Source organism: Chaetodon trifascialis, chromosome 7 (genome assembly GCF_039877785.1).
Source record: "Chaetodon trifascialis isolate fChaTrf1 chromosome 7, fChaTrf1.hap1, whole genome shotgun sequence".
Lineage (NCBI taxonomy): Eukaryota > Metazoa > Chordata > Actinopteri > Chaetodontiformes > Chaetodontidae > Chaetodon > Chaetodon trifascialis.
In genome coordinates, this window is record NC_092062.1 from 15,742,530 (window position 1) to 15,768,673 (window position 26,144).

Here is a 26,144-nt window from a genome sequence, read left to right on the forward strand (position 1 = left end):
AAGCATTTGTCTTCATCCTTGTGTTGTGACCAAATGGGTGGTTTGATAAAGTGTTCAGAGAGGTGGGAATGAGGACGCTTCAGTTACATAAATCACACATTTCCCAGAGTCAAACAATACAGTAGGTTTGTCTGAGGTCACCCATGATTAACACTGACTTTAGTTGGGGGAGAAGTTGGCAGTTAATGTGTGTCTGTGTGCTAAGTGTGTGCTAAGTGAGATGGAAAAAAATGGAGTCCTACAGCACAATGACGTCTGCTACTCTAATCAGGGCTACATAAAGAGTCAGATTTTAAGACCAGAGTTATTCCCTCCAGAGGTAAAGACTGTATGGCCCGTCCGACCTTCACAGAGCAAGCCATTCTAGATGAAAAGACAGATATCTAAAGCACAGCACATGATCTGAATAAAAACAGGAGGCAGTGAAGAAAGCAGAGAACACTATGATCATTTCAGCAATGTAACTTTTCAAAGGCGGCGAAGTGAGGAGACGCCAAGGCCTTCACGGCCTTCACAGCATTAGAACTGTGTCTACAGTCTTTATTTAAGCACAAACACATCTAGGACACAACGTGATTTTTTAAAAAGAGGGTAAGCCTGGCTGCACTGGTTATTTAGGGTAACGGCCTCCACTTAACATGCAGCTATGGATATAAATAGTTCAGTTGCACATTGTGACTTGGAATGAGGTGTTCGACTTCATGACTTACCTGAAGTATCAGGTACCACTCATCAAAAAACTACAAAGAGATGCAAAAGGACTACAAAGAGGTTTGAAGGGGCTTCTGCATGTCTGTGCCCTTGAGCCCATTGTCTCTTAATCTGTCAATGGCCTGAAATATTTCTAAAATACAGAGGATCCAGTCAGTTAAGTATGAAATGTACCAGTTTTCCTTTTGGACTGTTGACCGTTCTGGAGCTTAAAAATACAATAAACACACACACATCTCAGTCAGACACACAAGTTCCTTCAGCTTTCAACTCCACCATTAAACCACTGACCTCCAGCAGGAACTTCTCAGCCTCGGATGCCCTTCCAGCAGCAACACACTGGAAAGTAGCATTTTGCCCAGCATTGACCTCCTCATCTCCCAGCCTGGAGAAGTGTGGCGCCTTATCTGAAGAGGCAGACAGAGAGAGAAACACAGTGAGATCAAAAGACTCCATTACCTTTCAGCCACTCACAATGTCAGCCAAGGCTCATTTTCATGAGCACACACAAACAGGAATTTCAGGCATTTCTGGTTTTTGTTCATAATCAACTCACGAATATTCACCAAAAACATAAATCGGTGACAGATTTTGTCAGCTGAAAGTTTGAAGCAGCACTAAACTTAGAGTACTGACTTCCTATACCGTTTTGTATTCAATTCATTGTGAAGTCTTCTTTTGATTATTTTAGCAGTTGCATTTTGTGTATTTCTGTTGACAGCGGCGAATAGAAGATGCTGCATACTTGCAATTACTTCAATATACAAGTCAACCACAACATCAAGATAAAATTCAGTGTTAAAATACACTGTTATAGTAAGACAAAAAGTGTGTATTAGTGTTTAAATATGTAATGTGTTGAGAGGGTCACTCATTGTCCATCACTGTATAACTTGACAACAAACAGATTAGATCAATCTATAGATGAGCAGAATGTGGGAGTGAATCTACGGAAAGAAAAGCCACAGAGTAAGCATCAGTCGTCCACATTTTGACTAATAATGTCCCAGCATGCTGTGCGAAGCTGCCAATGAGTCAGTGTGTGGGAGTAGCCCTCTCACCCAACTCCGTGATTAACAATAGAGCAGTGAAAACCAGACCCCTGCAGAGTCAAATCGCTGGGTAACCACCGGCAGCACTGCCTGCCATCTCTGAGAAATGGGCTAGGACAAGTCGACATGTCACTCTGGATGATTGACAGGAAGAGACGGCAGAGCAATAGTGAGGCTGAAACGTGAGGGAGAGGCAAATGTTTGGGTCTCACGCATCTCCTGCTTGGTTTTGCACATCACTGTGTTTCTATCTAGCGGGGGGATCTTGTTTGTGTACAGTATGTAGTAAGGGAAGAACGCTCACATCTATACCCCACAGGTGGCCATGTTTCCTTTGAGTGACTCTGCCTCCTTGGGTTAATTCATAATGCATGCCTGAGAGCCAAACATAAACAAACACTGAAATGAGTGTGAAAGGGAAAAAAAACCTACAGTTGGCAAGAACTGTGGTGTTATACAGCTAAATGTGTCAGATCTTATCCTCAGGACTCCTTAGCGTGATAAATCTTTCATTGGAGTGCAACACTGGTTTCGGAGTCAAAGACTAAGGCTCAGGAGAATAAAACAGAAATGTCAACCATGCTTTATCCAGAATTCACAAAAAGGAACTTGTTGAGCTTTTATTTTATTTCATTTTTCACTATGCGACACCTCCCTTTGGTTTTTCACTCCTTTCCTCGCACTGTTTGCTGCCAAGTAATCCAGGCTGGCCATGTGCCACATCATAAGGCATGCTCAGGTCTTGATGAGAGTCTTAATTATTTAATGGCCACAGTGGGAGCATTGAGAAGATGCCATCTGCTGTCTTGGGGAGAAACAGGGTGACTGACTGAGTGGTATGCATAGAGTGGGAGTACCAACCAATCTCACAACCGGTGTTTATTAAATAAAAACACTGGTATGGCATGCCTGAAAATCGCATCTTCAAACACTATTGTGATAGGAGATATTTACATATTAACAGGGACATAACACTGAATCCCTCTCAGAGAAAAATGTCCTTCAAGCTTGAGTCGGTTATATAAGTCACTTAAAGCTGTGTGCACCATGAGTGTTCAATGGGCTGTGAGTCCTTGTGCTTAGCAGTGGGCCATACAGGTGTACAAGCGAGCAAGTGACACTGAGAGACTTTGTCCAGGTATGAAGCTCTGGCAGCTTAGTGAATGTGTTTTACACAAGGTCCTCGGGGGCTGACAATACTCTGAACCACTACTCTCACTTTTCCACCACTGACACAAAAAGCCCTCCGCTGCAGGGAGCCGTGAGCGGCGGGCATTTTCATAAAGCAAAATGTACTGCTTGACGAGAAAAACCCCTTTGTACAAAGTGACTTATAAGCCACAGCGCGCTTCCAGTCAGGCCAGAGTACATGAAAGTGCAGAGGTCTTCAGAGAGAGAATTCAGGATTTCACTGATTAACAAATACATTTGACTGTCAAACAAGGGCAGAGGCAGAACAGCAGGTGTGTTTTCAGGTGGAAGGGAGCGTTGGCATGTGGGTGTCACGGTGTTTTAATAGCACTGCTGCTGCTGCTGCAGGAAGCCTCAGGACAACCTGCAGTTACTTATATAAAAGGTCGATCAGCCATTACTCTTCCCTTCATCCTATTTATGCTTCCTGTTGCTTTGAAATATACCCCCCCCCCAACCACTAAACCCTTTTTTTCCTCCAGTATACTATGTAATTGCAATTCATTGTCAGAAGTGGCACTTACAGCAGGGATAGTTGAGCACCATGATGTCATCTATGGCAATATAGCCCCGCCGCTCCCTGGAAACTGTTGCCTCAATCAGTACCTGCAAAAGTGAACATGAATATATGATGAACAGATTTCATTCATGAGCAGAGCACTGAAAGCATACCATTGACTTACTTAACGCTCTCAAAGCTGAAGCGTAGGTGCAACTGCGATGAGGGCTGTGTGAATTCTACTGCTGGTGTCCACTTTTAGTGACAGAAGCATTAATTACAAACAACCCCATCACCACATCATTGCACATCTGCTGATCCAAAACAAAAAGAGATGATGAGCGAAATAAGAGACAGAAGCATAAAAATAGAGACGGATAAGTTCTTCCTCAGTCCGCAGGGCCAAGAGAAATAATAGCTTTATCAGGAAGCACACAATGTGGCGCCTGAATCATGAGCTCCATTCCACATTCAGGACAGAGGCTGCTGTGAAGCCATAACAGCAGATAATGCAGCTTGCAAAGGGTCACGAGACTCGAGGGAGGACAAAGCTTCATACCGTCCTATGGAACAATAAGCTGGATGAGCAGTGGGCTCTCATGAAACCTAATCAATATCAAATCACCATCCTCAGTAAGAGCGAGAGAGTTATGAGACACAGGGGTGATGTTTGTTTTTGCAGCTCCAAGGACAGTCTTCCATCCACACGTTTGATCGAAGGCCAGCTTTGAGTTATTGTTTCTCATAATCCTCCGACCAAATCATTACAACATGGTTCCTATCACTGGCTCTTGATTTTTAGGAGGCCACACATACACAAGCTATCGTATATCCTCCGAGCTACTTTAAATGTGTGTGTCTGATGTCTGTGTTTACACGCAGGCGTCGCTGAAGCAGGTTATGCAAGATTGGAGCTCATTCGTCTCAAAGTCAGATCGCTGAATTAAGAAAGGTTAAATCAGTTTCCAATCTCCCAGAGGAAAAACTTGTGATGCATGAAGATCCTGAAAAAGCTGGTAAGTGGATGTTGAATTTACTTTTTTGATGTATCACTTCGAGGAATTTTAAATGGATTTTCTACAAAATCCTTCTCAAATGCATTAATCATATAATTAAATTACACCAAGATCAGTTATAGTGCTGTCGTGTGGTGACCATGAGGTTGAAACTTTTGGACCTTCTTTTTCTCAAGATACTTTTTGGGAGATTTTAAGCACATTTAAAGGTCTTCCTGAGTGGATGGAGTTTGAAACACACACAAAAAACCCTCCATCTGCTAAGGAAGACCTTTAGATGTGGTTAAAAGCTAGAAAAAAGCTAGAAAGTGAGCTTTGAGGTCAGACCTTCAATAACTCAGTTGGAGGAATATTGGAGTGTTTTCACAAAATACGGCAAACTTCTCAAATTATCATGACATTAACATAAGTTCTAATAACTTTTAACCAATGATTTTCTGTCTTGTACAGCAGCAGTGTGACAGGAGGGTATTGACTGAAAATGTCTGATTTTCTGTGCTGAGACCTAAATGATACTTCATGTAACCTCACATTGAGGATTTTCTCTTCAAAACCCCTTTTTCTTTTGGAAAAAATTTCTCAAAAGCATCCACAGGAAACAACTGGCATTTAGCAACATTATGATTCAACCCATGGAATGTCTCATCAAAAGTGAAATAAGCAAAATAAGCGATCTGAGCAGTGTGTGCCAAGTTTTAGTTTCAAACCATTTTTGGTTTGAAACCAAAAAAAGTTGCTACAGTCTCATTTGAAGTTCACACCGAGCCCAGCAGAGCACTGAGATTATCTTCACAGCCACAATCCACTTGTGTTTGCACACTAAATTTAAAAGTCACAACTTCTCCAGGACCTCTGGCCCAAATTCCAGCCTTCCACAGTCAGCAGGACAGAGATAGTCCACCTCACCGGACTTGGAAAGCAAGACGTGTGATTACAGCAACAATTGGTGTGACAACAGCCCTGGCCATGCGCGACCCCTAAAGGCACCTTCTGTGACACGTCATGATGGGATGTGAGGAGATTGGGGTCAGCTAAAAAACTCCTGACAGAATGAGACACAGAAAGCCAGGTGTGCGGAAAGAAGAGAGGGGAGGCTAGAGGAGAAGTGGGGTGGAGAGGAGAGGTGAAAGGAAAGCAGGAGAGGTCCTGGCTGCTGGGTCTCAGCATTGGAGAGGGACCCTGCTCAGTCTATAGCTGGCTGCTCTCCTCGGGCTCAGGCAGGAACACTGAGGCTAATCTCCTTCTGCCAGAGTCAATTTTCCTGTTTGTTCCCAGACACTGCTGGAACCTGAGCTGGAAGATGCCACCGCTTTTAAAAGGGGATATTAACATTTCCTGTTTTCATCATTTCCACTTCTCCCCCATTTTCAGGTCGTCCATTTTCTTTGAAGCCTGTGCAGGATCCTCTCTCATTTCACTCCTTCTGTTTCTCAATTTGTCATTGTCTTTATTTCTTTCTTTCACTGTCCTTATTTCTCTCTTGCCGCCTTTCCTCCCTCCTACAGTGTATCCAGATAAACATGCAATATTTACAGCAATGATTGAGGCACAATATCCTTCGATATGAATTAGCATTCAATGACATGAATTAGCTGTGTAAACACACACTCACATGTTGTTCGGCTAACATCAAAATTAGCCAGAAACACTGAGTAGGCTTAATGGCATACGAGGAAGAGAAAAAATGTCTAATTGAAGGTGTTATTTCTCTCTGCTAAGCTAAAGCACTCAATAAGACATTGATTTCTGGTTAATCCTCAGTCTTCTTAGCCATTAGGATAGAAGGTTATTAAGAAGGAGACATTCGAAGCATTTGTTTCAATAAACAACCTTCCCAGATTTTTATTGAGAGCCACTTTCCCAAATGAAACTTTCCATAAGCCTGAACTTTATTGTAATGAATGGCTACTTAACTTCCAAAAGCTAAAAATGCAGGAATCATCTTCTGAGAGGAAAAAAAAACAAAAGTGCGACAGTCAGTGATTTATGACTGATATAAAATGCACATTAGGAGAACATATTACATTACCATGCAATATTGGCTTTTAGAAGCAATTGTAATGTATACAAACCAAGAGACGATTTATTTGGTTCTATAAACCAGCTTTTACCTTTTCGTTCCAGTCAGGAGGCACCATTAGACACGGAGGGCTTTCACTCGCCATTAGACGCAGTCATAGATAAATAACTCTTTAAATATTCACAGAAAAAAGGTCACATGCTGAGTTAAATCTGTTCAGGTGGAAAATGCCAAAGGATAACAGCCTGTGTCTGAGAATATGGAGTTAGGGATCTCAATTCGCTCTCTACAGTGTTTCACAAAAACCCTTTTCATAGCCATAGGCTCGGCTCGCAGGACTGTCAGCAGGCCGCAGTCAGGGAACGTGAGATATTATCAGACAAAGCTGAGACATGACCATTCTCATTTACAAGACTTTGATGTGCTTCTCTCTCTTTTTTGTTGAAGACTTCAATAAGTAAACAAGACAGCAGCACGGGAAAAGTTATGAAGTCTGCAAGTCTGGTTTGAGGGGTCAAGCTAAACAGGCCAGATGTGAACAGAGTGCGAATATCTACATCTGCTTGTAGGTGTAAGTTTGTCTGTAAGAAATTCAACATTTTGGGAAATACACTTACTCCCAAGACTGATAGGAGAAGCGGTCGTTGTGCATTAAGTTCAGAGATGTTCAGCATAGCCCAGCTACAGCATAAAGACTAGAAACAGGGAAAAACAGCTAGCACTGCTCCGTCCAAAGGTAAAAACATCAAGTCGTGGATTTACGAGAGCTGGACTTTTTGTTCTAACATGACTGCTGCACCCGTCTGTTTTATGCTAAAATATAGTTTCAGGCATGTTTCCTCTTGCCTCTACTGTTTATAGGCTAAACTAAGCTAACCACATTCTGACTCCAGCTCCGTGCTTAAAGCAAAGATTTTGATTGATATTGATCTTCTCATCTCACTTCTGGAAAGACAGTGAAAACACATATTTCCCAAAATGTTGAATTATACCTTTAACTCCATATTCATTATAATGCACGTCCATCGAGAGACTGTTTGCTTGCTGTAACCATTCCTCCTGACCAAACTGGCAGTGAACAGAGTTCTTTAGTGTCAAAATACTGTAAGAGGGGACAAAAACCCTTGTTCTTTCAATTGTTCAGTTGAAGCTAATATGAGGCCTCAACAGTCTGAGTCAGCCAAGTGCCTGTGGGTATTTTCCAAAGTTTAATTTTTTATTTTTTTAGTCTGGAACTTTGAATTCAGTCTTGAAATTCACTCCTTTTGTTTTCCTGTGTGACCTTGCTGAGCTGTGGCAGACGGATACATCCTGATAGGTTTGTGGACACAAGCAGGGTTGAAATCCAAAGATACCCACTCAGTTTAATTAACATTTTGCCAGTATCAACATATGGAAGAAGTGACACAAGACAGAAGAAATGCAAGTCTGAAAAAGATTCTGACATTTGGAAGGAGACGAAGTGGAGGGAAGAAAGTGAGCGACGATAAAGAGTGGAGGGGGACATGTCTTCGGCTCGACTTGGTAGTCTTGGAGGGCTGGATAACATCTTTAATATTTGATAACAAGGTTCTCCAGGTATTGCAAACACTTCTAGCAATAAGAGGCAGAGAGAAATATGGCAATGTACACCAGACACACACGACATCTTCAATCGAGACATCTCAAGGTGATCTTACTCTCCTGGATTTCCACCCCAAAATCTATTGAACTGCAAATCCCAATTTCACAACTGTGATAGGGGGTTCTGATGTGTGTCGCACAGCATTACACACATGCTGTGCGTCTGATATTAATATAATGGGCAACGTGATCAGAGCACATTTCTGAACTCTTGATTCGTGACACAACAAATGGCCACATGGACACAAAGTCCTGCACAAATCATAAAATGTTGAAAAGTACTCAAGCTGTAAGTTATTAAGAAAATCATTTTTCAAATCACCACCAGGTCAACAAACACAATCGGGGAGAATTGCTTGACTATTTTTAACTATATTCCACGATGACATTTTCAAGACACAAACAGCAACTGTGTGTGCTGTAAACATGGTGTTTCATTACATCCTAAATCATGAAATGAGCAACCTTGAGAGTAATGTCACATCTGTACCTGTACAGTGCAAAAGGCTACACTGACATTTTGTATCCATGCGCTGTAGGCAAGGAACTGGGAGCTCTAATATGACTTGAAATCTAATAAGGCGGAAAGACCTGCAGACTTGAAAAACCGCCTCCAAAATGATGTGCGTTCTCCTGGGATTGATTTCACTCAAAGACAATGATAAGAAGTGTCTATTCTCCACCTCTGCTTCAAAAGAGTGCTCTGCTAGCTTAATGACAGGGTAAATCTGCCTGCCTATCACTTAAAATCCAAAGTGATTGTATTAGACTTGCTACGGAGCTGCTATAACCCAAACCCTTTAGTGTTTAAAGGCACACAAGCTGCAGCTAACGTGCTTTAGAGCCAAAAGTCTCGTGTGAATTTCAAGAGAATGGTGTGGAAGTAAACCGTGCTGTAACAGACTCCATTTGTTCTCCTCTTTTGTGTTTTCATTGCACAGGATAGCGAGCATCAAAATGCTATTAAAGAAAACACCTCCCCCATTCACTCTATTCTGTTTTGTCTGCGTTACAGAGAGCAGCCACGTGTTGCACGGGAAGACCCGGTCTCATTCCACAGTGATGAGGTTTTTTGACTGTTGGGGGATTAGTAATGTAAGCTGTGGTATATGTGACTTTGAGGGGGCAGTTTGCTTTGTTCTCTTTGTGCTAACAAGAAGCACAAGCTCGGCTGAGTTAAAGTAAAATAAGACACAAAGCAAAGAGGAAAAGAGTTCCCTTTAATTCCTTACACGTTGCAATTAGATACATTTTCTCTAATGGTGCCGATATATGGTGAGCAAATTTAATCCAATAAATTTCAACACTGTGTTTTCCCCCATGAGATAAAAGCTATAGGCCATTAGCAGTTTAAGCTGTTCTATTAAAAGGCTGTACTGTCAATACTAATTTAAGTGTTAGGCCCATCTCCTTCCCCTGTACTGTTCGTCCTGTCTTCAGGGCCATCTACTCCTCCTCATAAGCCCATTATAAACCTCCTTCTCATGACGGGAGCCTCTCATTGCAAGCCACAGCACAATCCTGACTCACCCATGAGCCATCACTGTTTACTGGGGTATTTACAGGACTGTGAGACAAGAGAGTGCACAACTCCACTGGGGAAGAGGAAGGGAGGATGAGGAGAGCAGCACAACTAAGTACACAGTCACAAAGAGAGGGCAGGAAAAAAACATGTTCAGCCAGTACTATTCATGACTTATCAGTCCCGATATGTGATGATAGGGCAGAACAGCGGTTAGGGTCTGCTTTATTACACAGGCAACACAGCTCTGCTCTCCATCCATCAGCACTGAAGGGCTCCTTAGCAAGACACTCGACCACTTCCAGCTCACTCATTGTTAAACATTCAGGGTAAGAGCAACAGCTATTTAATACATTTAATAGGGGCATTGTAAAAGCAATGGTTCACACTGAGAATTCCATTAATTATTTGCTTTAAAAGTGAGCTGATGAACAGTTTCACTGGCAGGGGGTCCTTGGTAGCCTATTTCTGAGGGGCTGGACTGGCTAGCAGAGCTTGCAGTCCTTTTGGATACTGATTTTTAGACACCCAAAAATAAAGTACATAAAGAGCCACTAGCATGTGTAACTTAGCAGGTTTTCACCATAGGATTTTTTTCAATGGGGTTTCTTAAAAGAAAACCTTGTTTTAAAGATGTATCAACGAAATAAATAAATGTTAACAAGACAAAAGGAGGATTCTTTTAATTGGTGTTGCAAGGAAATGTCAATATTTTGGGAAATAAATTAGTATTCACTTTCTTCCGAAGAATTAGAAGACAAGACAAGATGCTACTCTCAAGGCTGTATATGTGATGCATAGAAGAGGCAGGAGGTGATTAGCTTAGCTTAGCTTAGCTTAGCTTAGCTTAGCATAAGGACTGAAAACTTTGGATTCTCTTTCCACCTCTCAAGCTCACTAATGGACATCTATCTAGTTAGTTTACCCCGTGCAAAAATGGCTGCCTGGAAACCTGACAGTGACAACAAGACTCCAGGAAGTCACTGTGCCCAGCCAGGAAGCAGTCCAGCACATAAGCTTCTGTTAAACCACAACTTGTTTTAGCTTTTGTACAGATTAAACAAATTAGATACAACAAGTTAATTACTGAGCTTTGGATTGTCGGAGTAGGCAGATTTTTAACTTTGGACAGAGCCAGGCTACCTGTTTTGCCCTGTTCCCCGTCTTGATGCTAAGCTATGCTAAAGTTTCTGCTAGCTTCATATTTGGTGTGCAAGTATCAGAGTGGTATCAATCTTCTCTTGTAACTCCAAGCAAGAAAATTAATATTTCGCAAATGTCTTTATTTTCATTTTTCATTTTTCTTTTGGCTAAGACTTAATAATAAACAAAATAATCACCATTTTATCTTATCATCCAGAGAGTAAAGACACATTTTCAGCTATTTCTCTCTATTGAGAATATAAAAGCTTGTAATTTTATAGTATGGCCTGAACCACAGCAACAAAACTTTCTCTAACATGTTTATGCGTAAGTGTCCCTTATGTATACTATTTGTTTGATGCTGGCAAAACAGTGTCACCCTACATCTAGCCCCGTGTTTGCACAAAAGTCTGTTATTTACATACTGAAGGTCAGATCTTGCGGGACCGAACAGAATTTAATTAAGTCGGGGGGGGGGGGGGGGGGGGGGATTGACAGTTCTTGATAAAATTCACACTACTCAACTTAATTGCTTTTTGACAGCTCCGCAGAGTTTGCAGAAAAAAGAAATTGGATTAATAGATGATATCCCTCATGCTCACCTGACTCTGCCATCTACAAACCACTGCACATCAGGCCCCCACTTAATGCCAGTCAATATTCGTCCCCTGGAAGTAGGCAACCATGTGCCATGCGAATTATAGGAATTGGCCAAACACACAGTACACAGGCCTCGGAGGGGTCCCTTCCAGACGCGTCCACAAGAGACCTGGTTAGGGCCCTTGGGCACTAACATTAGCTACAGTCACAAGGGAATCAATTCTAATTAAATTGCAAATGCAAGTAATTAACACCAGATTCACCTCAAGGGTAAAATGAGTGGTGATCAACAGAGCCTTACTGTGTGACAATTTTCAGCTGAACAAGATGTCGGTCAATGGGTCTGCAGGTCCGCATCATGAAAATGAAACCTCGACTATTCAGTGCTGCAGTGGGCATCTGCTTTCATTAACACATTGTGAAATTAAAGTCATAAGAGTACAAGCCGGATGTTGGAAAGACACATCGGTCACATCATCACATGTAGGGAATCTCTCAGAAGTCAAAGTTTGTACCTGGTATTCATTAGGCCAGAAGGTGCTGACAGCCAGCTCAACCTGGTGCCACTGCTTGGCGTGAGACCCCGACGTGTTCCACACTGGACTGCCGAGCGGACCGCCGTTGACTCGCACATACGCCCGCAGGGCCCCTGGACTGTGGCCATCCCGACTGTACAGGAAGTAGCTGAACTGGACGCAGTGTGTGTCATTTTCACTCAGCGTCTGCAGCAGCAGCTGAGCACGATGGCCCACGGCATGCTGAGAGGAGTTCACCAACATATATGATCCTGGATGGAGCAGAGGAAATGCATCAGTTAGTTATAGTATTCCTTTATGGGCCACCACAGCTGTTTATCACTTCTAGCGAACATTTTCAAACATGTTGCCATTTTCTGTACGCTAAAGTAAGCTTCAGCTTCATGATGAGAAAGACAAATGTGAAAAGTTTAAAAAGTCAGTTTCGAAGTCATCATGTGAATATCAGCCATTTTAAGCCTGAAAACAGCTTTAAATCTTGTGTTCCCTCTGACCCAGCTGTCACATACGGTCAGAAATGCATCCACAAGTTGTGGCAGCGAAGCATGCATTTTAAAAAGTTCACAAGCAGCTTAAATGCCTGCAGTGCTGAATCATTTTAAATAATTGGAAATTGAAAGCAGCCAAACAGACACTTGCGTTCTCTGCGAGGTCTGTCTCCAGAGGCTGTTATAACACCTAACATTGTGGTCAGCGTTCTTTTATTCATGTATTTTATATTAATGGATATTCATGGTACTTTACAATTTGTTTACTGTGTTGCTTACTTCAAAAATGAGAGCAATTCAGGGGAAACTGTGAAGTAACACACTACAAGTGCGCACTTTGTGTATTAAGTAGCAAGATTTCCATATTGGAAAGGGACTATATCAGATGATAAACTGATTATTAAGGTTAACCTGGAATGACAGAAAATGTTAATTACTAGAGGATAAAATGGACCATGATCAATGCAGTGAAAAATGAACATACACCTTCAATTCTGTCTTGTGTTGAATAGCCAGAATGACTACACATAGGAAGAGCACAGATTACTCCCATCAGTACATGTCTGTAGCACAATTTCAGCCAGTACTAGATTAACAGAGATGTGTGTTAAGAAGACTCATATGAACCAAGGCAAACATGTCACTAAGGAACAAGTCTCCTTTTAACTACTTTTAGCAGGATAAGAGTATTCTCCTGCTACTCAGTCTTATGTGCGTAGGCAGTTGATAACGGCTGAAGAAATGTGCCCTGTTGAATAAAAAGACACAGTCAATGCTGGCAGAAGCACTAAGTCTTGTGAATACTGGAGAGTGACACAGAGAACGAGTGAGAGAAGGAAGAAAAAGGCTCAGCAAGAAAAGAACCAATGGCAGTTTTCCCTCTGCAAGGTGACGCCGAGGCAGGAGACGAGATTCACAAAACCCCCCAAAGCCTCCTCTAATCAGGATAACATAACCCCATTGCCCTTTGCCTAGCATCTGTCCTGCCTTGAGTCTGTGCCCGCTAACGTGATTAGCACAACAATGTTGGGAGACCTTCCTGTGTACTCACATAATCAAGCCTGTTGTCTTTGTACTCCAAGGTCTTTCTGTTCTCAGTCAGAAATGAGCCACAGAGACCAGACAGTCACGGCCTTGGCGCCAGGTGTCCTGAAGACATTTATTCTCCGCTCAGATGTTAGAAAATGTGAATGCTGACTTGCCAGACAGAGAAAGAATTCTTTGCATCCCACACAGACTGCACCTCTAAATTGGGAGGCATCCCTGACAAAAGACTGCATGCTAATGTTTTACTCTCCAAACAACTCGCCATTCAAACATAAGTACTGTGAGTTATGAATACAGAACTCTCATTTGTTCTTCAGGCTCGTCTTTCTCTATAATCTTGCAAAACAAGACACCTGATGGAGTCATCTGCTTTCTCACCAGCTAGTGAAAAAACACTAATCAGCTCTTTAAGTGCAAATAAGACAAAGCACCTAAATTCACAGGCAGATGTTGTCCATAATGAGATTGAGATTCCCAACCTTTAACCTCGAGCTATATAGAAAGTTAAACTGAGGACCAGAGAGAACGAGGGACGGTCATTATCTGGAGGCTACAGTGCAGCCTTTACTGCAAAGCCCCATTGCCCTGCAGCCCACTGTCAACAGCCCCTGATTTGTGTCTCGTCCTGGGCTCGGGATCTCGGCACTCTCATTTCGCTTTGCTTAATTAGATCTTTCAGAATCTGTCTCCACTCCTACACCCTCCGGGCCCACAGGGGACTCATAAAATAATAGCAAACGGCTGAACTGCTGCAGCAGTTCTGTCCTCATCGCTGGTTATATCCTGGATGTGTGGCCCTCGTTTTATATATAGACATTATTAACACCTTTCTGTTGACTTTGCAAGTTACTATAATGTCACGTGGGGACACATGAACCAGTGAGTCTGCTGCCCTCCAACCTCCTTTGAGATTCAAATGGAAGATAGGTGAAGTCATAAATTTAATAAGACACTGCTTGGGAGTGAATACGATGTATGAAAATGAAAATGTCCATGAATTAAACATTGTAACAAATTAAATTAAGGTCCTGGACACATTCTGTGCAGTCATCCTGATATACTGTGAGATAATCAATGGCGGCCCATTCAATATGGACATTATGCATAATTTTAGTTCAGGTAATTTGGAAAAGTCTTGCCTCTGGATTCAACAACATGGTTCTTAAGAAAATGTTTGTGTCTAAGGGATGAAAAGGGTAATAAACACAAAATAAACAATTGAAAAAATCATGAAATTTATAATTCACCAAATGTACACCCACAGAACACCTTTTTGTCTTTTTCTTTTTGTTTTTATTGATATATTTGTGGAATTATGATGCAGAAATATAACATATATCTTGAGCTTTTTCAACTTTTAGCAAATTTTATTTCTTAAAATGACAGAAAATTGTGAAAAACGCCCAAATTCCCAGAGTTCAATGTAGGGATGCACCTGTCCAATTTTTTTCAGTTCTGATCTGATTCCGAAACCTGAATTTAGATATCCTCTGATGCTGAGTACCAGTCCAATGCCAGTGTTAATAAGCTTCATATTGCTTGTGTCGTCTGACCAACAGTCCACAATCTATACATATCTGTTATTTCAATCATAGAAAACAGATAAACAATGTAGCAATTTTGATTGAATAATATCTGATGATCGAGGTTGTTGGCTTTTTCTTGTGCAGACAGTCCTTATAGTGCAGAGATGGACATGAATATTAATCTTAAGGCTAGTCCTATAACCTTAGCCTTGAGATGAAGACTCTTTGAATAACACCACCAGAAGAAGCTGGGGAGAAGAAGAACTTGTTCCCTTTGAGCAAGACATTATCAGGAAGTATAGAAGAGGTCAGTGTCACCAATGCAGCCTTGCCCACACAAAGTAATGACGCCATTCTGCCACCCATAGAAATCCTTGGATTTATCTGAAAAGTACTCCTCAGCATGAAGTGATTGTACACTTTGAGTGTAACCCTCAATTTGTCAGTAGCTCTTGGGCCTTCATACGGTTGTCTTGCAGGAGATTTCTGGCAGTCTCATTGTTCTTCTACCTGAAGTCATTTCAGCTGTCACTTAAGTGGCACTTGAACTTGTCATTATGTTCAATTACCCTCTTACATAGAGTTCATTGGATTGCACCGGCCAATGGAAAAACACTATGCTGTATAGCTCTAATGACAAATGACCCAGTGTTGAGTACAGTAATTTGTTACTTTTCCCCAGCAACAAAGTATATCAAATTAACAAGATCTCTGTAAGATTATTACAACTAACATACTGCAAAACCAGCAGCTATTAAGTGTTCAGCAGCTGGAAAAGATGTCGAGCCTTTCATAATATTTAGGCTTTTTTAGGATTTTAAGATGGCCGTCAAGAACCTCACTAATGGTTAAAACCATAAACCAAATTACCAACATAAACCACCATTTTATGAACACACACGTTACAAACACTACTGTACAAACACTAGTGTCAAAGTAACATTTGCATTTTGAAATATAAACTAGCAAGCAAACGTCACAAACTACTCAGTCTAGCACAGCATGAGCAGAGCAGATCTCCACAAACTCCACCTCAGCTACAAAATGCAGATAAATATATTTATCCGCTGCCTTTTTATTGGGCATCAGCCTAGTGATTATGCGCATAAAGTCAAAGAAACAGACTTGAAGTGCAAATAAACACAAACGGTTACGCCTGTGAGACACAGCTGAGGGGCAGACGGAGCTGCATGGATCGAAATGAGAGCATCGGTTTTGTGAGACATACGAGTAGGAAAAACAGGTCAGATGAAGCCTGTCAGTAAAATTCCTGTCTATGCTGAAGGTACAGTAGCGACAGCGTCATTATTAGCTAACCATAATAGAACTATAATGGAAAATGGTCATCAAAATCGAGTTAATTTAGTGAAAGTAACACAAAAGTAGCATAATCAGTATGGCACCACTCCACACATACTGCAAAGTAACTTCTTACCTTCAAATAAAAGTAACCAATAATATGTAATAAATTACAATTTGAAAGCACCTTTTGAGATAAACATGGCTTTCTTATGTAGACTGCTCTATGTTCTCATTTCTTGTTCAATTGATTCAGTCTGAAGGGGTGTGCATAAGACTGACGTGGCATAACCAGGACACGACACCTGTCATGAACAAGGAGCCTTTATGAGAGTTTATGACTGTTTAGTGTCATTCGGTCAATTATGTCATTTTTAATGCAGGTGAGAAGTCTTTGTTCTGACAGTTAGCCATGCAGATAGCGCTCCTATTCATGTTAACTGACTCAGGCCAGGGGTGCCAGGAGCCAAACACGGCAGTAAACCACCTCTACTGTATTCCTTGTCATCAAGTTGGCCTCCATCTGTCTCAGAGGCTGTTTTGGTCGTAAATTTGCGTCCTGGAGCTAAAAGAGAGCTATTTGATTCTGCGTATTTCCATAAAAACTACGCTAAATCAAATAGCTCTCTGCTATTTGAGCACTGACAAAAAAGAAAATGTGAAAGACAAGAAAACATGACACCACTCTGGTCCCCTTTCTGCTTGTGTATGAGAATTGATTTTAAGATTTGACTAATAACTTTTAACACTCCCCATGGTCAGACTCTCAGACACAATATGGATCTGTCAATCCCTCAAGAGTCTAACTAAAGTGGCTTTTTTAATCAGGGCCTATCAGGTTTTAAACCACATATACAGGCATCTCAAGATTGAACAAAACTGACACAATCTTTCTAAATCCATTTTTAAAATAACTTCTATCATATTGCTGTTATCAGGTCACCTTTTAAATGCACAGCTCACATCTATCTCTGTGTACCTCGCTTCTGTTTTGTTTAACTGTCCCCCTTTGTTATCTTATGACATTTTCATTGTTCGACTCGGCTTCCTCTTCTCTTTTTCATGTAAATAACTTCTCATGTTTACACTTCTATTAAAAGGTAAATATTGGAAAATAAATTAAAACTAATCAGATCCAACTGTGGCGATTAGTGCTGCCGTGCATGCCGCGCACACACGAGACAGCACCTTTCATGAATTATACGCCAAAGCACTGTGACATCTGATAAAGTTCCAACCATCCATTGATGCCCCTCCCAAGGGCAAAAGAACATCCATAACAAGATTAGGACTGATCCAGCACATCATAATTCATACGGAGCACTGCTGGACTACAGCCTGGTCACAGGCTGTAGGTGACACTATCTGTGGAAAGCCACAGCAGAAAAAGAGAGGAAAGGAGGACAGAGGGTGATGCATTAGGTAAGGTCACAAAAAAGGAGTTAGGAAGACACAAACAAGGAAAGCACAAATAAGATGCAGAATTTGTTAACATGGGAGATGGTAGAAATGAAACAGGGCAAACAACATGAAGGCTAAAGCTTTGCATCAAATGTACCCAGCCTTTCTCTGCATGACCTATTCAGCAAAACTCTGTTCCCTGCCATCCAATGCCAGAGTCCAAATAATCTCAAATACACAAAGAACTAGAGAGACCAGAGGTCTGAATATAATGGGATCAATGCTGTGTTAGGGTTTAAAAAGTGTCCTTGATGCATTATCGTTGTTAGTCTGCCAGCTCTCAGCACATCAGCCCTGATGTTCATCTTTGCACCAGGCTCCTTCATTCTGTCCTGCACTCTGTTCTGAGAAGGTCATGTGGGATTTCAGACTCAATCTCCGAGGGTCTGACGTCCCCCAACTCTCTTTTTATTTGCTGCTGTCCGCAATAACCTTCAGCACAAATAAATAAGTAAATAAATAAATAAAACGCTAACCTGGAGAAAGAGTAGAGCACTGGCCATTGGCCAGAAAGGCCCATTAGTGTTGTTGTTTCACGGATGTTTGGTCTAATTCTGAGAAAACCAGCGCATGAATGTAAAACTGCCTCATCATGTGGTGAAATTGTTCACCAGCTTTCAGTAGTAGACACTGAGACCACACATATAAATGCTTTGTCGCTAACACCAGATGTTAATGTGTTTATTACCCATTATTGTACAAAGTAAATGGCAAATGAAGTCCCTCTTTGATTCTTTGGTGTTTTTTGCCTGTCTGACCTTAAAGGGAATTCAAGGCAAGCCTGTAGTTATGAAAAAAACATAGATGAAGACTTTGATAAAAGGAAACTCATTGAGAGGAAGGACAAGTTCCTTTCTTAATGGAAGATCTCATAAAGGCACAGACCAATAATAAGACATCACACAGACTTAAATGACAACAACAAGCAATGACAGCATTCGTACTAGGAGGCTGTGGCTGAGCTTGCAATCAACAAGAAAAGCAACAAAGCAGTCTCCTCTAAACACAGAGCTCGCATGCAATACTGTCTTCAACTTGAATTTTCTTACTTGAATTGAATATTTTGCTTAATGGTGTTTGGCGAATCTTTATTCTTCAGTTTGAACATCCTTGTTATTTTGCAGCTGGCTGTTTGCTGAGCCCTGGCACCTTCATAGTCACTACAGATGTTGCTACATCTGTCAGGCTTTACATTCTAACACTGCACATATGCAGTTTACAACGATAACAGTAGTAGCTTGACCAAGTAGTAATTTATGAACAATAGGTCCTCTGATTTTACAGAGGTAGACAAAAGCAGCTTGATGAAGGGCCCGCCAATGTAGCTAGCCAGTAAATTAATATTAATGCTCCATGAGACACTGTGGCTGCTGTGTTTTTGGTTTAGGAAAGCTTAAAAAGACACCACCCTACAAACTCTTACAATGCAGAGTATCACTCTTGGACCAGCCCGTGGCACACTACCTTGCTAAGCTTTGATTGGACAATCATGGTTCACTGTGATGTTGCAAAAGCAGCAAACACTGATTGAATTTAAACCTTGAATTTTAACATTATGCAACTAAACATATGATCAAATATAAATGTCTACCTGTCGCAGAAAAAAATGGCCTTATACATCAGTCAAGTAGCATATTATGACCCATATTTACATTTATTGTCAGGCGGCAACCTCTTGTGGCCGCAGTAACCATGATGGGAGTGAAGGAAGAAGTCAGATGTAGTGTAAAGAGTAAGAAAGTCCGCATATGGAGGAAGGTGGGGTGGACTATCTTTCTTTCCCAGGAGACAGTTATTTATGTCCCGCGTGAACAGAAAGTCAACGTTGGCTTATTTTTAGTTATATAACGTACTTATGCTGCATTACCTACATAACAGTAGCACGCTTATTCAAACCCTTGATCTTCTCCTAAACCTAACCATGCAGTTTTGGTGCCTAAATTTCAAAAAACAGTGACAGTTTCTCAAGGTCAATGACGTGCAGACGGACATGTGGCATGATGAATTCTGCCCTCATCATACCAGCTTGTTACTGGTGCTTGTCCAATGATGATGCATGTCGTTTTGGGAGTGACAATCGACCTATGCCGTTAAGGTATAAGGACATGTTGTAAATGGCAAATTTCAATTTTGAGAATTAAAATTTGACATTTACTTCAATGGATCATGTGTCAGCTCAAACACGCACACCAAGATGTAAGACAAGTGAAAGCATCGGTGTTGGCTGCATAGGAGCCTTCTCCATTGCAGCCGGATCAATAGAGCAGCCAACCAGCTTTGCGCCAGGGCATGAAGAACTGACAGGTTTTCCATTCCCAAGGCTGACACACCACCTGAAGTGTGGAACCTAATCTCATTTTCACCCCCCCATCATTCTACCATTCACAGCTCCACCTCTGTCATACTCATTTTCTCCCATTCATATCATTTTTCATTATCACCGCCATCATCCATCAAGCAGCTTCTCTCTCCAACTTTAAAAATATTCAAAGCAGTATACAGCAGGTATTGACATTCTCTGTTCTTTGAAACTATCCACCCCTCCGGCTGTGGTATTTCTCATTGGCCACAGATCAATTTGAAATGACATTCGCTCTGTCATTTATTTCTAAATGTTAATAATGGAACAGTATTCACTTCATCAGCTCCTGGTTTTTCATCTGTGCACCATCTATCCTATCTGGGCTTCAAAGCATTTTGAGTCATCTGTACCGCATGTCCTTATTTTTGACTTTGCTGTTCTCCAAAGCTCCAATTTAAAATGCAAAAACAGACCAAAAGGTGACACAAAGGAAAGTATTGAATTGGGCTGCATGGTGCCACAGGGCACTCTTAACCCTTTTTCCAATGCTTTCCCTTTGACTGTACTCTGAACAACTCCTCTTCAATTTCTGCCCTTAACTTTGTCTTATCCTCTCATTTTAAGGAAGAGCTGTGACTGGTTTCTCTGCAGGTCGTTATCGCCTCAAGTAGGCGGCTAGTAGATGATTATCCACACCTCTACGGACAGCCTGGTGTACACGGGGCACAAATGGAGAGTGAGAGAGGAGGGGGCCAGCTTAGGACCGATGTCCAAGCACAAAATAAATGAAATACAAGTGGTGCTACTGTTGAAGCAGCCTGTGCCTTCAGCATCTGAGAAAGATAAGGCCACGTCAGCAAGTGTTGTTGTCTTCTTTCCAAGGAGAGATGGAGAGAGAGGAAAGGTGCATTTTCTCAAGAGTCTGCTTGCGTTGACCTTTTGAATTGTCCTCCAGGCAGTTTAGGATCAACTGCCAGATTTGCCCTGGAGAGAGGTGGACGTGTGGACACGAGAAAAGAGAGGACGGAAGGAAGATGTACACTTTCTGTAAGCCTCAATCTGTTTGTCTTAGTACATTATAGTTTCAAAAGGGCTCCAAGTCTCAGTCCTTTACTAAACCCAGGAAGAACAACAATGGGTGTACATACATGTGCAGATTCTGATTATCAATAATCTAATAAAACTTCAGCAAAAACACACATTACTTTGGCTCTGGTTCACTATGCCCTACATAAGGTAAAAGACCTTCAGTAGTTTACTTTATAGTGGCCAGTAAATCACATTCATTCAGTCATTTTATGTCTGACTGACAGGTGTAAAGGCACACGACTGTAATTAGCATTACATGATGTGCTTGTTAGCAGAGAGTAACACACATGGCAATTGCAACCTTAAAATTACGTTTAGGATGCCTTGCTGGCCTTGGGGTTAAGGCGCTGACAGTGAGCTTTATTTTCATCCATCCATCCATTTTCTATACCGCCTATCCCTTTCGGGGTTGCGGGGGGCTGGAGCCTATCCCAGCTGTCAACGGGCGAGAGGCGGGGTACACCCTGAACCGGTCGCCAGTCGATCGCAGGGCAAGGCTTATTTTAATTCTAGATTTTATATGTTTTAATTTTGACTCCTGACTGACTAAGTGGAAACTTCCAAAGAGCACTTGAAGGGAACGGACCTTCCAAATGCCACAGCAAGTGAGTTCACTGATTACCTCCTCCTCGATGCCTGAAAGTGTGCAAATCAGTAAAATCCCCCACTGTGGTCCTGCATACTCTCAGCACTGCATGGTGCATGGCTACCCATCCATTGCTGTAGACTAAACCATATGCCTAATGAGGACAAAGAATTTTGGAAATAATAGCAGAAATAAGTCCAAGCAAAATCAACACAGGAATCACTCAGAATGGGCAAAAAAGGTTTCCTGTGCAGGCATCAGCTGTCCATCCAGACCGCAGACAGACAGAGGTGGTGTCTGCTGCAGTCCAGAAAACCACAAGAAAATCCTTCACATATTTTCCCAGATCTTGACCATATGACTGAAATTAGGAACTCATTAAAAGAGATTAGTTCAGCTTTAACTGACAGAAATGCAAATTTGCATTTGCAAATTTCTCTTTAAATGTATTCTGGAGTGTTGAAATTCATAAGATCCCCTCAGCATCGAACAGTTAGACACTGATGAACTGGAAGGGCAGTTTAGTTGTTTGGTCTTGCAGCAGAGATAGTCCACCTCACAAAGCAACACCGTGGAAACAATGGGCCAACACACTTGCAATATTTGGTTAAATTGAGCACAATAAATCATGTTTTGGATTAAAATTTTTCATTGTTTGATTTGGTGTGATGCACAAACCCATACTTAATTTCCATCTCCTTGCTCCAGTTTACAGGAGCTTGCTACCTGCAGCGTCCAATTACATGTTACTCAGTGTGTGCACACATGACAACGAGAACAAAATCACCCCCGAAGCTCTGAAGGTTGGTCAGGGATGTAATCAGCCATGTGGTCAGGCTACAACCTCGATCACAGACAGACAAACTAGATAACCAAGAAGCCCTGATTAATTTTGTCTCTGCAAAAAAAAAAAAAAAAAGTTGCTCATCAATGAGCCATGCATCACCATTAGCAGTCTGGTCAAAGTGCAAGCCACACACTGCTGTTCTGCAGAATGAATATGTCACGGGGCCTTCAGGGCAGCAAGAAACTGCATTTAGCCAATTGAGACTGGCCTCATAAATTAACTGCATGATAATCAAAGGGGAAGTATTTATAATAGAGATATGGAACGACTATAAAGACAGAATTTGGATGTCCATGTTTACTGCTCCAGTGGTGCATTGCAGGAAAGCAATCACCGGCAAACACCTTTCTTATTTGCATCTGTGCAATGCTTCGAAAGCATTGTCGTTCACATTTGGGAGTGTGCAGCTGACGGACGGCTGTGGTTCGCAGGCTGGTTCGCTGCCTCCGTCTGGAACATAATGCTGGCCAGGAAAACGGAGAAAATTGTACATTGCCTGAACATGTGGGGAAAGAGGCCAGGACCTTGTTGTCGTCCTGCTCAGCTGTGGCTCCAGGGTGTTGCAGAAATCCATAAACCTTGCCCTTTAGCACTTGGCAGTACTTTATCAGCTACTCATCACCCTCCAAGAACACATCGCATGGCCCTCAAAGACATGCTTTCTCCCTATAGCACAATTAGCCAAAAGCTTCCCTAACAGGGATTACAATACTGATAAGTGCTGCGCTTCACTATGGCTTCATAGCTCTTTCTATATCACCATCCATCATGATCAATAGATAGGAGATTTCCGCCATTAGGCAGATGAAATATTATATGTATCAGCAAGGCTGCTCAGACAGAAAAGATACTGACACTGATAGTCCTTTTAAGCCTAAAATTGCATGCATGCGCAGTTTGCACTTAATGAGTTCTGTAACTACTTGATTTTGCATAAAAATCACATTTTCTTAAAGGCTCTCTGCCTTAACAGATTCACAGAATTAAACATGGCACAAATTCACGTTAAGAAAAAAAAAAGAGTATAAATGCTGAAATGTTTGAGGACACATTCAGAAATTAACATTTACATAATATATAATTATAAGCATGTTATATCAACTGCTGAGCATATGTTCAAATGTATCTCAGGTGTGACCCTCCAACATCGCGGCTCCAGACAATACACATATGGCTCTCCCTCGCTGTCCTACATTTAACGCCTACAGGGCATTCACGCATTCCTCTGTAAAGCCTGCCCATTTATTTCACTGCAGCCTCCAGGCCTTGAGGGCTTCATCCCAGTTAGCTGTTCCCTTGAGCAATCCTGCCATGGACAGAGATGAGAAAACACATTGTCCCCTGTCATGACAGTGCAACTGTATGCAAAACTGAATCTTCTGTGTCTCCTCAACTGTTGAATGAGCATAGGTTTAACGCTCCCTGTGCGGATCCATCTGACCTTCTCTGCTGGGTTGCCTAAATCATTGTGGCCTTAGCCTTGACCTACTCTTTGTCCTGGCTCTGAACACCCCAGGAGGAAGACGACAAAATAGAATGAATTAATGGGGCTCCATCAGTTCATTTCTTGTATGCCCCTTCTCACTGAAAAGCTGACTTTAACATTGCGGCAATAGAAAGACAATCTGTTCAAAGCATTTTCCCCATCTTTTCCTGATATAGACTGCGGTCATTTGTAGCCCCTGAGGTACTAAAAATGACTAAATAGATAGTAAACATGAATAAATGCATAAATAAATAAATGAACATTACATTTTTCCAGGATGACACTGCAAATACCGACTAATAAAATCTAAGAGAAGTTTTTCTCAGAGGCAGAGCAGCTTTGTGTCGGTGACATTCAGGGAAGGAGAAGACATTCCAGTGACAGGCTAGTTTTCTGATTAGATTTTCATTAGCTCCTTGTTATCAATGACTGATCCCATTAACATGTCAGCATGGCGACATGCCCTTGTGGTAAACTGAGAGGCTTCCGGCGATGGAGGGCACACCCGCCTAATAATGCACGCCATGGTTTGGTCATCTGTCTTGACACGAAGCTAATGAGCTAGTCACGAAAGGAAATGAATGACAGCTGGTAAAATCAACATGCTTGAAAGTCCAACGCACTTCAGAAAAATTATTTATAAAGAAAAAAACACACACACACACACAATTGTCATAATTGTCACACTACATGTACTTGAATGATATCTGTAGTTTCTAAAGGTCCTTTCAGAGTTGTAGTGATTTAATTGTATGGCTCTAGGCACACTGTATCCCAGGATATTAGAGTCAACAGTGATAAATCAGCATAATAAGCCATTCAAGCAAAACAAGCCTATATACAATCTGCTTGTTTTCTCTCCACACGAACATGCTTACACACAGGCTGCTCGCACACATATATACCCAATCTTGAAATTCGTGTCACAGTGGTGTCAACAGATGCAGCTTAAATGGCCTTCATCACGCTTTTTAGTAATTAGTTGTTTAAAAGAGCCTTTGCCAGTGCCATCAGCAAAGTTTTCCACCCACACTATTCCTCTCAAAACACTAAAGTCCCAATAAACCCTGCCAGCTTTCTCCCTGGTGGTTGTAAACACAGTTACAGTGCTCCAACAATGACAAAGCATCTCTCTGGCTCTGCAGATTTCTATTGTAGACACACATCGCCAAGACTGCAAACGTTGTGTAGCATTTATTAAGTTGTACTCGCAGTCTGCACAGTTTGAACAATAGCATTGCCATGTGGCACTGTATATAGAGAGAGATTGTGTCCACTGCGCCACAGGAGGACTTTGGAGGCTGATGGATGGACAGGTGCCAAGCTCAGCCCAAGACGAGGCCACAGTCTACTGCCAGATAGATAAATCTGAGGCCGACACTGATAGGCCGCAGAGTCATCATAATGACAGGCAGGCTGGAGCCAAAGGCAGGAGGCTGCAGTTCCGCCCATCCCGGAGGTGTAATGTGCTTGTGATTAACTGTCAATCCCCCCCGTTTGGTGGGCAGACGTTCTATCTCAGTAAGAACCACTCATCATTGTGGCAGCTACTGTAGCCCTGACCTTGGCCTCTACCAAGAATGATGCAGACATTTTCTTAGGAATTCCCAGAGATGTAAACAATTATTACAGAAACATTAAAAAAAAATGTGGGCTCTTTCTGTTTCACTGCAAAAAATGAAATCTATGTAAAATTAAATATCTTTTTGTCTGACAGGATATACCTACCTCGAACATTTCACTCGCTTCCTGCTTTTTGTCCTTAATCATTTTCATAAGGTATAGAATTGGTTTTGAGTAACTTAATGCATCTAGACAATTGAATTTTTTTTGCTTTTTAAGAGACGATTTTTTTGCTGTGTTTATCTGAGACACATATACTTGCATTTCAAGTTGAGTGACAGAAGTGCAGCTCCAGTACCAGTCCGCTGCAGCAGCACCCTGGAGGACGTAGGACTGTGCTGTATATTGCTTTTTTTTTATGGAAGACATTCTGACATGTCACAGTAGGAAAAAGCACAGGTGTCGATAATAAAATTAATGATGGCTGAATTCCATTTAGCTGCTTCAGTTTAAGAGTCTTGGGGCTGGTTTTACAGG

General features: G+C 41.7%; 1 protein-coding gene across 4 annotated transcripts in view; it reads right to left on the bottom strand.

Annotated features, from left to right (window-relative positions):
- Positions 1 to 26,144, bottom strand: part of ptprub (protein tyrosine phosphatase receptor type Ub) — a 156,250-nt gene that overhangs the window by 61,147 nt on the left and 68,959 nt on the right. For all 4 annotated transcript variants that reach the window (XM_070965723.1, XM_070965722.1, XM_070965721.1 and 1 more), the window contains exons 3-5: positions 11,893 to 12,164; positions 3,479 to 3,560; positions 1,003 to 1,118 (exon numbers count right to left, since the gene is read on the bottom strand). In XM_070965723.1, the coding sequence (XP_070821824.1) occupies positions 1,003 to 1,118; positions 3,479 to 3,560; positions 11,893 to 12,164 (470 nt within the window). The remainder of the gene's footprint in view (positions 1 to 1,002; positions 1,119 to 3,478; positions 3,561 to 11,892; positions 12,165 to 26,144) is intronic.